Source organism: Equus przewalskii, chromosome 30 (genome assembly GCF_037783145.1).
Source record: "Equus przewalskii isolate Varuska chromosome 30, EquPr2, whole genome shotgun sequence".
Lineage (NCBI taxonomy): Eukaryota > Metazoa > Chordata > Mammalia > Perissodactyla > Equidae > Equus > Equus przewalskii.
The window spans coordinates 18,948,939-18,966,410 of NC_091860.1; the positions used below are offsets into that span (position 1 = coordinate 18,948,939).

At 42.0% G+C, this 17,472-nt stretch overlaps 2 protein-coding genes across 5 annotated transcripts in view; one reads left to right on the forward strand and one right to left on the reverse strand.

The window, feature by feature from the left end:
* Positions 1–2,830: 2,830 nt before the first annotated feature.
* MEIG1 (meiosis/spermiogenesis associated 1) lies at positions 2,831–11,970 on the reverse strand. 3 transcript variants are annotated; one of them, XM_008529114.2, is made up of 3 exons: positions 11,823–11,970; positions 6,480–6,646; positions 2,831–3,158 (listed from the first exon to the last, which is right to left on the reverse strand). In XM_008529114.2, the coding sequence occupies exons 1-3, from the start codon at positions 11,833–11,835 to the stop codon at positions 3,030–3,032; spliced, it is 309 nt and encodes a 102-aa protein (XP_008527336.1). In that variant the 5' UTR covers positions 11,836–11,970; the 3' UTR covers positions 2,831–3,029. The 3 variants fall into 3 exon arrangements, with proteins under 3 accessions (XP_008527336.1, XP_008527337.1, XP_008527338.1); XM_008529115.2 differs by lacking the exon at positions 11,823–11,970 and adding an exon at positions 10,981–11,201; XM_008529116.2 differs by lacking the exon at positions 11,823–11,970 and adding an exon at positions 10,610–11,166.
* Positions 11,971–13,689: 1,719 nt separating this feature from the next.
* DCLRE1C (DNA cross-link repair 1C) overlaps positions 13,690–17,472 on the forward strand; it is a 35,960-nt gene continuing 32,177 nt past the window's right edge. The window contains exon 1 of one of the 2 annotated variants that reach the window (XM_008529117.2): positions 13,690–13,901. In XM_008529117.2, the coding sequence (XP_008527339.2) occupies positions 13,793–13,901 (109 nt within the window). In that variant the 5' untranslated portion in view covers positions 13,690–13,792. The remainder of the gene's footprint in view (positions 13,902–17,472) is intronic. The other variant, XM_070601208.1, reaches the window with a different exon arrangement.

Genomic DNA, 17,472 nt, shown 5'->3' on the forward strand with positions numbered 1-17,472 from the left:
ACAGAGCCAGCCGCACCAGAAGTGTGAAAGCAACTTCTTTTAGCTGAAAAGAAAAAGGGTGGTATTAGTAACAAGAAAACATATGTAAGTATAAATCTCACCAGAAAGGTAAATATATAGTAAAAGTAGTGGATTAATCACTTATGAAGCTAGTGTGAAGGTTAAAAGGCAAAAGTAGTGGGGCCAGCACAGTGGTGTAGCGGTTAAGTTTGCATGCTCTGTTTCAAAGGCCTGGGGTTTGCTGGTTCAGATCCCAGGTGCGAACATTGTACTGCTTATGAAGCCATGCTGTGGTAGGCATCCCACATATAAAGTAGAGGAAGATGGTCATGGATGTTAGCTCAGGGCCAGTCTTCCTCAGCAAAAAGAAGAGGACTGGTGGGTGGATGTTCGCTCAGAGCTAATCTTCCTCAAAAAAAAAAAAGACAAAAGTAGTGAAAATAGTTATGATTTCAATTATTAGTTAATGGATACACAAGATAAAAAGATGTAAAATGTGACATTAAAAACAAAAAGTGACGGGGGCTGGCTCCGTGGCCGAGTGGTTAAGTTCGTGCACTCTGCTGCGGCAGCCCAGGGTTCGGATCCTGGGTGAGGACATGGCACCGCTCGTCAGGCCACGTTGAGGCAGCATCCCACATCCCACAACTCGAAGGACCTGCAACTAAGATATACAACTCTGTACAGGGGTGGGGGGGGGGGCGGATTGGGGGAGATAAAGCAGAAAAAAAAAACAGATTGGCAACAGTTGTTAGCCCAGGTGCCAATCCTTAAAAAAAAAAGTGTGGGGGAGGGTAATGTTCAGCTTTAGAATAGGATCAAATTTAAGTTGTCGTTAATTTAAACTAGACCGTTATAGATATTAGTTGCTGTATGGCCTATCCATTTTCTAAAAAAGATTGGCCTGATGTGAAAGCATCAGCTGTGCTCTCCGCAAGACGAACTGGGAAAACACAAATCACACAGACTCAGGGAACCAAAACTGCGTCTGATGGTCCCGGGGACCGTGTGTCTGAAGTGAGTCTTGCTGCAGAAAGATAATCTGGCATTTAGAACATTCGAGCTAATTACTAAAAATGCTCCAGGCAAAAACTGCCTACCAACTTGTTTGGAATGGCTCTTACCTGTAACAAAATGTGTTCCATGGTCGAAAATGGCAGACCATGACTGAAGCTCACGTTGACTCCAACTCTACGGGTGGTTATTTGCTTCACTGCTCTGTGTAAATCTATGTTTCCTCTTACCGCCATAACAAATGACCACAAACTGAGTAGCGTAAAACAGCACTAGTTTATTTTCGTATAGTTCTGGAGGCCAGAAGTATGAAATGGATCTCATTGGGTAAAATCAAGGTGTTGGTGCGGCTCTGCTCCTTCTGGAGACTTCGAGGGGGAATTCATTTTCTTGCTTTCCCACTTTCTAGAAGCTCTATGCATCTATGCATTCTTTCCCTTTTGGCTCCTTCCCTGCATCCCTCAGACCTCGGCTTCCATCATCGCATCTTCTCTAACTGACTCACATGCTGCCCTCTTTAAGGACCTAGTGACTACCTTGGGCCCACCCAGGTATTCCAGGATAATTTCTCCATCTCGAGTTCTTTAACTTAATCATGTCTGCAAATTTTTTTTGCCAGGTAAGGTACCATATCCACACGTTCCAGGGATAAGGATGTGGCTGTCTTTGGGGGCAATCATTCTGCCTATCACAGGGTGTTTAAAAGAAAGTAGTATCCAATTCAGAATACTTCTTATGCTCAGCACCTGGGGGTCTGCCAAATCTGGAAGATGATGGAAATCATGACTAGAGAGGTACAGATGAATGACTTGTAAGTGCCAAGTAAGATGATCTCAAGCAGTAGTGGGAAAGGCATAAAACAGGCTTGCCGATCTATTTATCCTTCCCCTTATGTGTTTGTTCAGAAAAATAAAAAAGTGCTGAAGATGCATGACTTTGAATTGATAAGCTAATGGAGCTTCCTTGGGAGGACAGTTCTGGAAGACAGGAGCCCAAGTTGAATGAATTGATGGATATGAGCCCTTTACCCAAAATTCTATCTAAAGGTCAGAGCTTATAAATGGTAACAAATGAAAAAATCATATCAGTGAAAAAAGCTGCAATAAAAGGATATCTTTCATCTATTTAGTCTCAAAGCCCTCATGACTCACTCATGTGGAGGGACTTCTTAAGTCTTAGAGGTCAATGCAATCATTGACCTTCCTCACTTATTAGCACTTAGGCTGTTTCTGTGGTGATTCCAGGCACCATTGTAATATAAGTTGTCTGGGTGGGGAACACAGAAGCCCACCCTGGGACAAGGCTTCAAATACAAGGAGTTGACTCGGGTGGAAGGGTCCTTGGCAGCAGCGTGGGGGCAGTGGCAAGGAAGGGAGCCATGCAATAGATTATGCAGCAGCCAGATGCGGCTGCAGATGACGGGAGCTAACTCCTGCTGGGGATGCTCTGGGTACCAGTGTGAAACACACACCTCAGTCTGATTCCTCCCGAGGTGGCAGGCTGCTGGGCCCTCTATACACTTCTGCCACATCAGTCATTGGCTGAGGGTGCTCCCTGGGGCTGTCCTTCTTTGGCATTTCCCATCTACTCAGCAAGAGGCAAAGGACACCAAGGCAAGAGAAAGCCCTTGAGCCACACGATGCAGATGTGGCAGTTCACAGCGATGGTCTTGTAAAGTGGTAAAGGCTGGGGTGTGTGTTGGGGGGTGAGGGGGGCACTAGCATAACCACTGGAACGGTTTCCAATGGGTCTGTTTTTTCCCTGCCCAATGGTTATGCTAGCACAGTTAAAGCGTCAGGAAGAACAGGACCAAGACTAAGATGGATACCACTTTAATGCTTCTGCAGTTATATTTTAGAATAGAACAGGATTAAGTTTGATGGCTTTTGTGTTTCCAAACATTCAACTGAAGTTTTGCATTTTGAATTATTTTGTAGAATGACAAACATTTACATAATGTAGGATGAAACAATGAATTCTTAAAAGATGACATCAAATAATACAAAGAAGAAAGGCTAGTAAGCATAAATTTTCACTTTGTGGACTTCCTTGTCGTCACATTCCCTCTGTTTGTCGTAGTAATAGAAAGTATTGTCCCTTCTCTGAAGTTTCTTCACATATCCTGTCTCTGGCCACCGATCTATCTGCACATATCAAAAAGCAGAATACAAACTTTGAAATGCCAGTTTTATACAATATTTTACTATCAAATAGTTAAAAGTACAACTCATGTCAAAAAATCCAATGTAAGGGCCTGGCCCCATGGCCAAGTGGTTAAACTTCCATGCACTCCGCTTTGGTGGCCTGGGTTCATGGGTTTGGATCCCGGGGGTGGACCTACTCCACTCACTGGCTATGCTGTGGAGGTGCCCCACATACAGAGTAGGGGAAGATTGGCATGGATATTAGCTCAGTGCTGGTCTTCCTCAAGCAAAAAAAAAAAGAGGAAGATTGGTAATGGATGTTAGCTCAGGGCGAATCTTCCTCAGGAGAAAAAAATTAAATTTAAAAATACTGGAGCTCTTAGACACACAAACACACACACACACGAGACACATCAGAAGTTACAACCTTATACTGCAGAATAACTAATTCAGTGCTTCTCTCTAGACCCCAATTTCTAGATTGAAATTTCTACTCAGTAGCCCAGTTAAAACATTCAAAATTATCTAAACTTTATTTTTCTTATGTTTACAAATGATCTCAAACATTATTGCTTCCTAATTTCTAAAAGTAATTCCCCAGGAGGAAATTAGGGCTACGCCCTGGCCCCATTCTGAAAGCCCCTCCTGCTGATTATTGACGCTATAGCAGTGACTAAAGGAAGCATCTAGACTGGAGAAAGCTAAAGGTACATGTGTATCTCCTCATGTCCATAGTTCAAGTTTACCTTGAAACTCAATTTTAATAGACATTTGAGGTCATGAATATAGTCCTCAGCAATCTTTTCTCACCTTCTCTCTACCAGTCTTTCTTGAATGTCATATTAATTTGCTTACTTTATGGTTTGGCTCGATCTAGTTTGGACATTTTTCTCCCCTTCCTTGCTGAATTCATGTTATGCCTTCTTGGTCAAGTCAATGCACTTCTCTTGTTGTTAGATAAGTTCCTTCTGGATTGTCTGAGATGTACCCTATCATCGTGAAAAACCCATTATTCAGGTTTCACGGTCTAGAAAATCAAATCCTGTTCTTCAACACCATCTATACAAGCGGCGCTGGGCTTCTCACACTTCCCACTTATAAATCACAGCTCTCAACTGGAATAGGAAAACCCCGTGAAGACAAAGGAACGCACATCCTTTATTTTCTAACAACTCATTTTCATTTTCTTCTCTTGTCTCATTTATTTAGGAATTAGCAAAAAGAGATAGCAGAGTATCTGATAAGCCTTGCCAGGCTTTCCTGCACACACATTATAGAAATGAGTAATGCTTCCTATCGCTTCAGTCGAGCCAACCTTTTGTTGCTTCCATTGCCCTCTGCAGAGAAAGGAAGGTGTCCTCAAGATGCCGTTACAGCGCTCTTCCTTTGGGAGCCAGCAGCAGGTTCTCTTTCATTTACTAGGGCCCCGAAAACCATCTCTTTCAGTGGAGAAACAGTACAACTGCTGCTGCTTCAGAACACCCACAGCCCCTTTATATGGGATGAGCCTCCAAACAGCTATATTGGTTCTGTGTTCCTCAATCTCTAGGCATTTTCCTTTGATACCTCTTTGCTATTTCATAATTTTTTCTTCTTGGCTTTTTAGTCCATCGCTCCCATTCAATCTAGGAAACTTCATTCCTTAGTGTATGGTGGAGTGGAATGATAATGGTCCTCATATCCAGTTCTCAGTAGGGAGGGAGATAGGCAAGCCCTAATAGCGCTCATGAGGGTGAGTGCCGCTCAAGCCATGCAGACCACCGGATGCTGGTAGAGACATGCCCATCAAGCAAGCTTTCAGTTACCACCCTATCCATCCTTTAAGGCCCACTGCAAATGCCTCTGGGAGCATAAAGGCTTTTTGGAGAATTGTCCTCATACGGAAGCGATTTTTGTCTTCCTCTAAGTTCCTGTACTTTTTTTTTAAGGCACATATCTGTGGACTTGTATAAGATTTATTTTTCTTGTCATTATAAATCTTCTATTCCAAGAACATAAGCATAATAAAAGCTATCATTCATTAAACACTGTTCATTGACTCAATAAATTATTATTGAGCACTATGACAATGTCAGGCACTTCACACACACGATTTCATTTCATTCCTGTGACCATTTTCTACAGCAGGCACTGTCATTGCCATTTTACAGCTGAGCTCAGTGAAGTTCAGATCCTTGTTCAGGATTACCCAGCTAATGAGAGGGAAAGCCAGGACGCAAATCCTGGACAGACTAATTCCAAATCCTGTACTCTTCCCACGGGTCCTCTCAATTTCTTGAGGTCAGGCACTCACTTACTGAGATTTTTATCCCCTAACGTGCTTGGCCCAGAAATTTGCACATGGTAAATACCCCAAAATTTATACTGAATGCAAAACCTTTCCATAATTGCCAAGTCATACAGTGAACACTCATACGTTTGATCTTCCCTATGCCACACACACACACATACACCTCTCAGTTGTTTATTGGGACTTCCTCTTTAAGGATGTTGTGTTCTCTTAAATCTGATTTCATCTCAGTCACAACAGTGTTGAACATGGGGGTGTAGATGCAACATAGAGATGCCTATATAATCACATTGCCTATATGATCCCAGATCTTATGCATCTTTTAGGGGCATCTCAATCGTAATGCAAGGTATGAAGCTTATTTTTGAACAGCATTAAAACTGCTAATGGTTGTGTTTTATCTGTTTAAAAGCCATAGATGATACAGCAATGAAGACTACCTTTTGGTAATGGGGACAGAGTGAAATGTTAGTAGATGTCAGAAGATGAATATATGAAAATCACAGTCATCAAATCTTCATTTGATCAGTATTTTTAACTTCATTCTTCACCAACCATAATAATATCTGTTAAATTAATGTCCATTAAGTTCAAGTGTTTATTACATTTTAGCTCTGTATTGCCTCCATGCTGTGGTGGCGGCTCACACAGAAGAACTTAGAAGTGTCTACAACTAGACTATGCAACTATATATTGGAGTATAGGGATGGGGAAAAAAAAGGAAGATTGGCAACAGATATTAGCTCAGGGTGAATCTTTCATGGCAGAAAAAAAAAAAAAAGATTCATTTAACACAGCCCAGTTGCTCAACAAAAGCTGGATAGTTCTTAATGTTTCCATGCTGAGCCACCATCTCTTCCCCTAGTCTGCCTGAAAATCACTCTTGTGGGCCTCAGTCTCCTATCAATAAAATGAGAAAGCTGGAGTAGAATTCCCTTCACTTATTCTCTGGTCCTTTTTTTTTTTTTTTTTAAATACTTTTCACCATCTAACTCATTTTGAGTTCAGCTTTGTAGAGGCATAAATCTTACCATAGAAACTTGTTTCACTTGTTTATATTCAATTTCATCCCGATATCCTGCTTGTTGAAATCTGTACAGATTTTCTATCTCTTCTGACCATTTTTTGGCACGACTTATTGATTTTGGTTTCACATCAGAACTAGCCATGGCTACAGAAGTCTTTTTACCAGTTATTTCTGAAAGATGTTAAAATAACATTAATCGATAACATGACAGTGGTAATTTTGTAAGTCCTTTTAAGAATAAACAATACCAACATTTTTAAAAATTAGAGAGTCGAGGATCCCATTAAATACATTAAATTTTAAGCATTCAATTCCAAGATTGGGAAGGATTCATGCTCTATTTTTGGAGATAAAATAAATCCTGAAAGATACATAGAGAACTGCTTACTTCTTCATCAAGTAAAATTGCATTCAGACTTATGGAGTCATGTCCTAAATACTGTATACTAAATCTGGCATTCCCAGCAATAGTTTACACCTCTCTGAAATCACACTCTTACTTTTAACTGCTCAATAGATTGCCAAAATGTCCCAACACCATGCCATTTGAGTATATTCAAAACTGCATCTCCCCGCCCATCAAGGGACGAATGGATAAAGAAGATGTGGTATATATACACAATGGAATACTACTCAGCCATGAGAAATGATGAAATCTGGCCATTTGTGACAACATGGATGGACCTTGAGGATATTATGCAAAGTGAAATAAGTCAGAGGGAGAAAGTCAAATACCAGATGATCTCACTTATAAATAGAAGATAAAAACAACAACACACAATCACATAGAGGCAGACATTAGATGGGTGGTTACCAGAGGGGGAAGGGGAGGGAGTAGGCAAAAGGAGTCTTTGGGTGGTGAACATGATGTAATCCACACAGGAATTGAAATATGATGATCTACACGTGAAATTTATATAATGTTATAAACCAATGTTATCACAATGAAAAAAAAAAAAACTGTATTCCCCCCCCCCCCCAAAAAAAGGGATGTAAGATCAGTCTTCTCAATCTCTTCCCCTTCTTCTTCCTGGGAAACAACAGTTTCTTCTTTTTCCTTTTCTTGACCGCTTGGAGACATCCCAGTCACTGCAGTCCATTTACTCAGATCTCTGTGGCCCTGCTCTTGTGACAGCCCAATGTGGGAAGACAGACTAACACAGAGTCCATGAAAGCTGTTTGGCTGTCATGATACTAAGATCACTGATTTTAAAACAATGTAGAAGGTCACCAATAGTCTTTGAAATGCAAATATTCAACTCTAGTTTATGTAATTGTCTATTCACCAAACTTCTATAGCCATTTTATTAAAGACATAATCTTGTACTTGTTTTCTCAGCTGCAGCTTATTTTATTACCAAAATCTATCAGTCACTCAACTGAAATAAACTGCCTAGGATTTTCACCAGGATTCCTTGAAATCATTCTTCCATTAAAATATATTTCTATTGGCTGAAATACATTAAAGTCAGACCTTATAAAGCAGATCCTGTAAATGAATTCATATTTTTTGAATTTTTTCAATTACAATGACAAATACTCATTATGTTGAAAAGACAACAAATACATTAAAGCACACAAAAAAAGGCAAAATAATCACATCAATTAGAAATATCCCTCCTTAACATCAGGTGAATATCATCTCAGATATTTGATGTTAGAAGGATAAACTTAAAAAGTTTTATAAAAAGGAGTCTTACAATAAATGCTTTTACAAGTAATAGCTTTAGCTTTACTTGGATTTAACAGGTAGAAAAACAGGAAATAAAATTGACAGAATTGCTGAATTTCAGATAAATTTTCTTCAATATGAAAGCTGTAGCCTAAAAGTTCCCTCAATGGTTCATAAAAGAAGATAATGAATGGGGCCAGCCAGTGGCTTAACAGTTAAGTTTGTACACGCCGCTTCGGCAGCCTGGGGTCCATGGGTCTGGATCCAGGTTCAGACCTACACACCACTCATCAAGCCATGCTGTGGTGGTGTCCTACATACAAAATAGAGGAAGACTGGCACAGATGTTAGCTCAGGGATAATCTTCCTCAAGCAAAAAGAGGAAGATTGGCAACAGATGTTAGCTCAGGGCCAATCTTCCTCACCAAAAAAAAAAAAAAAAAAAGATGATGAAGACTGTTACGAGGCTAAAAGTCATTTGTTTGAACTCCATGTATAAACCACACACGAGAACTGATGGACTCTTTTCTATGAAAAATAAAGTAATTGGTCTTATGCTTCCTCCTACCTCCTCTAGATTTTTGTTACATTACTTATTTAACATTCTAAAGGTTAGACATTTACATTCTATTCTGAAACCATAATTCTCAGTGGTTTGGACTTAGCTCCAGATTTAATTGAATTAAAATGAAGTTATTTGAGGCATACAGTTCACTCTGATGAAAGGAGCAACTACCCAAGGGGATATATCATTAGTATTTGCATTTTTTCCAACGTTCATACCAACGTGTATATTGACTAAACCAAAGAAAATTAAAGTATTGTTAATATTTGACTTTTTAAAAACTTGATCCTTATTTATTAATTTAGGTTTAGGCTCATGTTGTATTATAAGGCAATACACTGTGATGTTATTGCATGTGCTGTAGGTATTGTTATTGTATGAATTTGTTATTGTATTGTAAAATTTGGAATACCTGACAAAACAATAAGTAAGCCACATTTCAGTGAAATCGTTCAGTTCCATTCATTTTCATGGGAAGTCCATTCCCATACAATATACTAGAATTGACCAAAAAGTGAGTTGGACATATGTGGTACAGCCTGATAATTCATTAACATATATAATTATATATAATATATATATTCCATAGAAAAAATGACACTAAGAAACATGAAAGGAAAAAAGTGCAAATTCACTATATTAAAAATACTTCCAAATTAGTCATGTTTTTATGAATTTAGTAAATTGATGAATTTCATGAATTTGGTGGCTGTATTACTTATGTTGCTTTCATAGATGAAGCACATTTAAAGTACATCTAAAAGTAGTGCTACAATTCTAATTTTTGTTTTACCCAAGCCTTCTGCTTTAGGCTTGGCTTTTTGATACATAATAAAATACTTTTATTTATTCATCTTCATTCAAAAAGTATTTTCCTGAATGTCATGCATGTAATCTTTTGTCACTTTCAAACAAAAACAATCTTGTCAACTATACATATGAAAATAATATAATTAATAGAAGAACAGAAAATATGCTACATTCAGTTGAATTACTGGGGAAACCGCCATTTTCTTGGAAGAAATACGCATCTTCTGGACGTATCAGGCATTTCAAAACTTTGTTTTCTCAAAACAGAAAAAGGGAACATGCATGCATTTTCACTGAAATAGGAACCCCAGTGGCTGCTCTAACTATGCCATACAGTGGCAGTGCAAATTTCTTTTTTCTTTTTGTCTCTTAACTAACTTTCTACTTATCAAAAACAGAATGAAACTAAAATTAGGAAAGATCAAATTTCATTGGCTCTGGGAAATTGAGTGGCAATATTAATTCTGCTAATAACATTCAGCACTTTGAAATTCAGTGGTTTCTTTACTGATAGTTATGGCAAAAATAGTTCACATAAAATACATTCGATCTCTATAATACTAAGCTGTTTCTGCAGAAACAGGAAATGGCAATGCCTGACTTTCTCACTGTGCAAAAATCGAATTTTATTAAACAGTATTAGGGTTTCTATGGGTATTTAAAAACCCACCAATATCAAATCCTTAACAATCTAAAGTTCTAATCTCATGGTAGCAGCCTTTGAGGTAGCCAGCTATCTCAAACTCCCTTCTATGCAGACTCTTTTCAGCTCCTTTTCGCTCTGAAAAGTGCTTTTCACTTTTAGACGTCTTAAAACCCCGACAGCTTTAGTATCCTTAATCTTCCATTCCTTTCCCCATTTTTTCTGTTCCTAGACACAGCAGGCTATGGCAGAGAAGCCCTTTAAGCATGTAACCTTGCTAAAGTCAATTAACATCCCGGGGCCTCAGTTTCCTGAACTGCAAAAACGTCTCATTAGGACGGTCGCTAGAGTCCTCACACTTCCCAAAGTTCTTGGGTGTTCAGTAGAAAAACAAAATTGGCTCCCAAAATACACCCTTGTGATGCATGGTCCAGGTGTGCGAACCTGCATCTGTGCAGCACAGACCACTCCTTTGGGGCGCCCACGGCTGACTGACGTGCCTACTCCGGCCCCTCAAACGTTTTTTCTGCCAGAAATCACCACTCGTGTCTGTGAGGTAAAATCTGCCTAGAGAAGGCCGAGATGGAGAAAGTATTCCAAAAACTGGGCATCAAGAGCCCGTCTGCGCGAGAACTCTGAAAGGAGACCCCAGAATCGCAGCCTCTAAAGTCGAAGGGGGCGCGGGGCGGCCCAGAAACTACTGGAGAATCAGACTCCGAAACTGAAGAGGGACCAAGAAAAGACCCTGCCTGGAAAGGATGGAGGAAACAGCACAGAAGCAGGCAGGACGACTCGCCGAGACGGCGAGCGAGCACCTGAGCGGAAGGGGCGGGGCCAGGACTTCCGGGGCGGGGCCGGGCGGGCGCTTCAGCGGCTCGGCTGCTCGTCCCGAGTCCGTCTTCCTGCGGTCCTCCTCGCTCAGCTGACCCGGAGAGGCCGGGGCGCCCCGCCCGGGAGCTGGCAGGAGAGCGCGGCGGTTCTCTGTTCTCCACTCGGGATCCGTCGGCTGGGCAGCGACAGGCCAACCGTCGCGGCTTCCGCGACCCTCGCGTCTCCTAGCAACGCGTGGCGGCGCCCCGCTCACTCAGGCCCCGCCCCCTGCGAATGGGCTTTTCTGCGCACGCGCCAGGGTTGGGCAGGCTGTGGCGAGTACAGTATGGCGAGTCCAAGTTGATCCCTGGTTGGGAGGGATCCTTGAAAGGCTCATCCCTAAGCAGAGGTGGAGAGCGAAGTGCTTTATTTGCTGCTGCTTCAGTCGTAGACGGAATTCCCTAAAAAGGCAGATCAGAGAAGCGAGACCATTGGCGATTCTGGTCCCAGATAGTAACTACCTAACTGTCCCACGCTCCTCCTCATTTTATTGGGATTAAAGGAACCAATCCATAGGGTTGAGCATAGTGCCCGGACAGTTAGTAAATTTACAGTAAACGACTTCTACAGCTTAATTTTTTCTAACATTACTTCATTATTATATATAAAATATTGACGTGACAACTCTCAAATTCATTTCCTCAGTCCAGATCTCTCTCTCAACACTACCCAACATCCACTTGGTTGTCCCAAACTATTCCTTCCAAACGCCTTCACTGCCCTAACCTGCGCCTTCACAGCCTATCCCTTTCAGTTGATGGCCCCTAGAGTCCATTCTTTCTCTTACCTTCCAGATCCATCCATCAGCAAAACCTGTTGACTTTACTGCTTCCGCTCAAGTCCAGGCCACCATCATTTCCCCCCTCTGGGTATTGCAATAGCCCCCAACAGGTCGCTCATCTCCCATAGTCTGTTCTCAACACAACGATCAGTGACATCCGTTTATAACAGTCAGATTGTCCCTCCTCTGCTTAGAATCCTGCAACGGCTCTGCATCTTAGAGAGTAAAAACCAGTGTCTTTACAAGGCCAACAAAGCCCTACAAGATATGCCACAACCCCTCCTTCCTTGCCCTGTAGCCCCAGATCCCACTTCTGCAGCCACACTGGCCTCCTGGCCGTTTCTTGACTAGCTCCCACATTGAGACCTTATTTGTAGCTGCTCCCTCTGCCGGGAATGGTCTTCCTCCAGTTTTCCCTTTGGCTAACTTCCTCATCTTCACTTCTTTGTTAATATCTCAGCTCACTCATCCCTATCCCTCTGTGTTGCTCTTCCATCGTGGAGTCTATCCGCCTAACTGTGTTCTAGTGTTTCTTTTTCCAATAGCACATATTGCCTTCCAATGTACTATTTAAATAGCTTATTTCTTAATTTTGCTTGTCTTCTGCAGGAATGTAATTCCCATGAAGATGGATCTTAACTAAATTCCTAGAAAAGTGCCTACTATTCAACAGCAGGTTGCACCAACAGTGTTAACAGAATAGCAGTATATATCAAATAAATGTGGTTTGCCACCATCACAGCCAATGCCAGTATGATGCTGTGGAAGTAGTATAGCACAGTGGCTAGGAGCATGGCGTCTAAGGCATGACCTTGGATTTGAATCTGGGTTCTATTACTTCCTAGCAACATGATCTTGTACACATTACTTAATCACAGTTTCCTTAATTGTAAAATGAAGACAAAAACTGTACCTATCCGATAGAGTTGTTGTGCGGATGAAATGATAAAAATGAGCCACTTAGCACAGTATCTGGAACTACGTAAATGATAGATAGTATTATTTCCACTAGAACGTGCACTCCATTACCACATGGGTTTTTCTTTGCCTTGCTCACTGCTGTATCTTTAGTGTCTAGAATGGTGTCTGGTACATAGCAGATGGTCAGGGACAGTTTGTTGAGTGAATAAGTGAATTCTCACCATCACATTTCCTGGAGTATTGTGGCAGCTTTCTACCCAGACTCCTTGCCCCAGACTGCTAGAGTGTTCTTTTTAAATTTGAACCCAGTGGTTCTGAGAGTTTAGGATCTATGTGAATGCCCTGGAGGGTGTGCTAAGACAGACTGCTGCGCCCCACATCCAGAACTTCTGATTCAGGAGCTCTGGCCTGGGGTAGAGAATTTTCGTTTCTAACAGGAGCCCAGATACTGTGGGTGATGCTCTTCCAGGGTCCCCACGTTGCGGAATACTGTTTGCAAAGAGTTCCTGGACCCAAATCCAACACGGGAGGAAGGAGAGCCATTCCGGGATTGTGAGCAGAGGAGTGACATAATCTGATGTCTTTTAAACCGATCACACTTAAAATTGTTAACCCTTAGTGGTAAGGACAGTACCTTGTTTTTATTTTAAAAACTTAAGAAAATGCCTGTTGTATATTTTACACTGCTTTTTGTTATGGGTTGAATTGTGTCCTCCCCAGCGCGACACAGTGTTGTGTCAGGGTTTCCTGCAGGAGCCACCCTCTTCGCGCTAGCTACACCCTTGATCCCACGCGGCTGCCTCAGCCCTGAGCACAACGGCGGCCCCACGCCAGCGCAGCTCGCAAGTTTAAACCCCTAGGTCGCGGGTGGCGGGAACTAACCAGATGCTCCTTAGCACCGCCCCCTGGCTGCAGGGCTCCTCTGATTGGACGCGGCTGCATCCGGGCGGCCAATGGTGCGGCGGCGGCTTGTTCCCGGAAGTGGCGGCTAGGTCAGGGCCACCCCGGCTTCCGAGGCTGGCTTGGGGTCCAGTCACCCGGGGTTGGCCGGCGCTATGAGTTCCTTCGAGGGACAGATGGCCGAGTATCCCACCATCTCCATCGATCGCTTCGACAGGGAGAACCTGAGGGCCCGTGCCTACTTCCTGTCGCACTGCCACAAGGGTGAGTGAGCTGCGCGCCGCCCTCCCCGGGGCTGGGGGCTGCGGGTCCTGGCCACGCGCGGTGGTCGCCCAGGGGACCTGAGCGAGGGTGCGGGCTTCGGAGGCCGGGGCAGAGACCAGCCACTGCGCCTTGTCCCGGCCTGGCTCTCCAGCCTCTCTGAGGCGTTACAGATTTCTTGATCTGTACGGGGACATAGCAACTGCCAGTTGCGCACCGACCCACGCGGATTTGATCAGGTGCAACTATTCCGTTCTTTTGGAAGCTCTTCCTATTGGAAGCGGCCAATAGTCAGAGGTTGACGAGGATTACTTAATCTTCTTCCACATCCTCGCTACCGTGTTGTAAAGAAATTTCAGAGGAAATTCTGCCGTGCTCCCAAACATTTATCTGCAATCGCGCGCGCACACACACACTCACTCACTCAAATCAAACATCCCATCTGTAAGCTCGACGAAGTGCAAGCCCTCCCTCCTTTTAGATGTTCTGTCCACTTGCAAAATGAAAGGTTCGTTTTAGTCTGGAGGCAGGATGTGGCTTACCTTATAACAGCCAGGTCAGGCAACCAGAATCCTAAAATTTCACAGCTGAACACGGTTAGGGATTAAGCCTGAAGTGTCCCCCCGAATGATAGGGTCTGCAGGCTTGATGCTCCCGGCTGAGGCTGGAGTGTCTCTCAAACGTTTCAGCCAGTCTCCAGTGCTGGAGTACCACTAATTTCACAGCCATTGTCCATTTTTAACATCTCTTATGCTAAGTCGTCACTAACTTTAGCAATGAAAACTTCAAATATCATTATGCTAATCAACACAGCCTAATTGGCATTGATCAGAGATGAAGCTCTCTAGTAGCTGCCTCTTGGAGTGCAGGCTTCCAGAAAAACTTGAGTACGATGTTCCCCACTACTCTTTTGGGGAGTGAATCAGAGTGTAACAAACATACCACATACCCATCACATGTTCTAATTTTAAAGTAAATTACAGATATCAAAACCCTGCCCTTCCTCCCAGGGCTGCTGTGAAGACCAGTGTTGCCTTGTGTTTGGAATCAATCGCTTTAACCTAGTGTAAGTTGTTGAAGTTTCTGCTTTTGGGAAATGCCTCTCCTTTCTTGCTCAAAGCTGCCAGTTCTCTCTCTAGTGAGGAGAATCTGGACCTTCCCTCTCTGTTTGTTAAATAGCCCAGGGAGCCTCTTGGAGGGTTTTCCTGCCTATTCTGGAGAATAACCTTTTTGTCTTTGTTTTGGTTTTCGTTATGAATGTGCTGCTGGAGGAGCATGCACCTGTTTTGACTTTCTGTGTTGAGTCTCACTCGAGTTTCCGAACTCAAAACGTGATAGCCACGGTTAAAGAGTGGCTGAAGGCTTGCCCTTCGTGTCTAGGAGTAGTGAGTGTGGAGGAAGGATTCATCTAAAGGAATTTGTGGAATCTTCATCAATTCATACATTAAGCAACAGATGACTTCCTACTACCAAGCAGATGATAATAACTTGTTTTCTAATCACATGTGGGTCCGTTTACTCAGCCTGGACATAAATTCATCAAGGGCGAGAACCGAACTTCTGCTTTCGGTGGTTTCTCACATTGCCATCTGGTGGTTTTTAGCCTTTCTGAGAAACAGACTCAGTGCTATGAACTGAATCGTGTCCTCCCATATCTTGAAATTCTAACCCCCAATGTGGCTGTATTTGGAGATAAGGCTTTTAGGAGGTAATAAAGGGTAAATGAGGTCATGAGGGTGGGTCCTAATTCGATAGGATTGGTGGCCTTATAAGAAGAGGAAGGGAGATCTCTCTCTCTCCACACACACACCTAGGAAAGGCCATGTGAGTGCATGGTAATAAGGTGGCTGTCTACAAGCCAGGAAGAAGGTCTTTCCGGAAACTGACCCTGGCACCTTGATCTTGAACTTTAGCCTGAATAACTGTGAGAAATAAACTTGTTGTTTAAGCCACTGAGTCTAAGGCATTTTGTTATACCTGAGCTGACTAAAACAGAATATCTGACATAATCCATGGTCTCTTTTGCTAGAAAAAGTTCACATAAACAAAGGCTTGTCAATTTTGTTTATCTTTTCAAAGAACCAGCTCTTAATTTCACCCATCTTCTCTATTGTCTTTTTAGTCTATATTTCAGTTATTTTTGCTTTAATCTTTGTTATTTCCTTCCTTCTACTAATCTAGGGCTTCATTAGTTCTTTTTCTAGTGCCTTGGGGTATAAAGTTAGGTTGTTGGAGACTTTTTGTTTCTCAAAGTAGGCATTTATTGCTATGACCTTCCATCTTAGAACTGCCTTTGTTGCATCCTACAAATTTTGGTATGTTATATTTCCATTTTTGTTTGTCTCAATGTATTTTTTTAATTTCTCTTTTGATTTCTTCTTTGACCCATTGGTTGTTCAGTAGATGTTGTTTAATCTCCACATATTTGTGAATTTTCCAGTTTTCTTTGTGTAATTAATTTCTAGTTTCATACCATTGTGGTTGGAAAAGATGCTTGATATGATTTCAGTCCTCTTAAATTTATTAAGACTTGTTTTGTGGCCTAGAGTACGGTCTATACTGGAAAATGTTCCCTGTGCACTTGAGAAGAATGTGTATTCTGTTGCTTTTGGATGGAATGTTCTGTATATGTCTGTTAAGCACATCCGGTCTAACATGTCATTTAAGGGCAATGTTTCCTTATTGATTTTTCTGCTTGTATGATCTTTCTATTGATGTAAGTAGGGTATTAAATCCCCCTACTATTATTGTATTACTGTCTGTTTCTCCCTTTACATCTGTTAATATTTGCTTTATATATTTAGGTGTTCCTCTGTTGGGTGCATAAATATTGACAAACGTTATATCCTTTTGTTGGTTTGATCCCTTTATCATTAGGTAATACTCATCTTTGTTTCTTATTACAGTCTTTGTTTTAAATTCTGTTTTCTCTGATATAAATATAGCTATTTCAGTTTTCTTCTGGTTTCCAAACTTAGAACTGGTTTGACTTAACCAAAGAATTTAGACCTGTTTGGTTATTTAAGTCTTTGCATGCTAAAGATTCAGAATATATTAGAATGCACTATGTATTTACTGTACTATTTTTTTTTTTTTGAAGAAAGTTAGCCATAAGCTAACTACTGCCAATCCTCCTCTTTTTGCTGAGGAAGACTGGCCCTGAGCTAACACCCATGCCCATCTTCCTCTACTTTATATGTGGGACGTCTACCACAGCATAGCTTTTGCCAAGCGGTGCCATGTCCACACCTGGGATCTGAACCAGTGAACCCCAGGCTGTCGAGAAGCGGAACGTGCGAACTTAACCGCTGTGCCACCAGGCCAGCCCCTTTAATGTACTATTTTGTTTAAATTTTACCTTTCCTTCATTGTTGTCTTTGTGTGTCTGTTTATTTGGAGGGCTGTAGAGCAAGTCTCTGTAGGTAGTAATAACCCATCTTTCAATCTAGGCATCACAGTAGGCTGAGAAGATAATGAAACTCTTCTTATTCTGGCCTAATCCCGAATGATTTCCGAGAGCATTCCATGGAAGTGAACTTGAATTTTCAGAGAGATTGTTTTAAGAATGGAATTG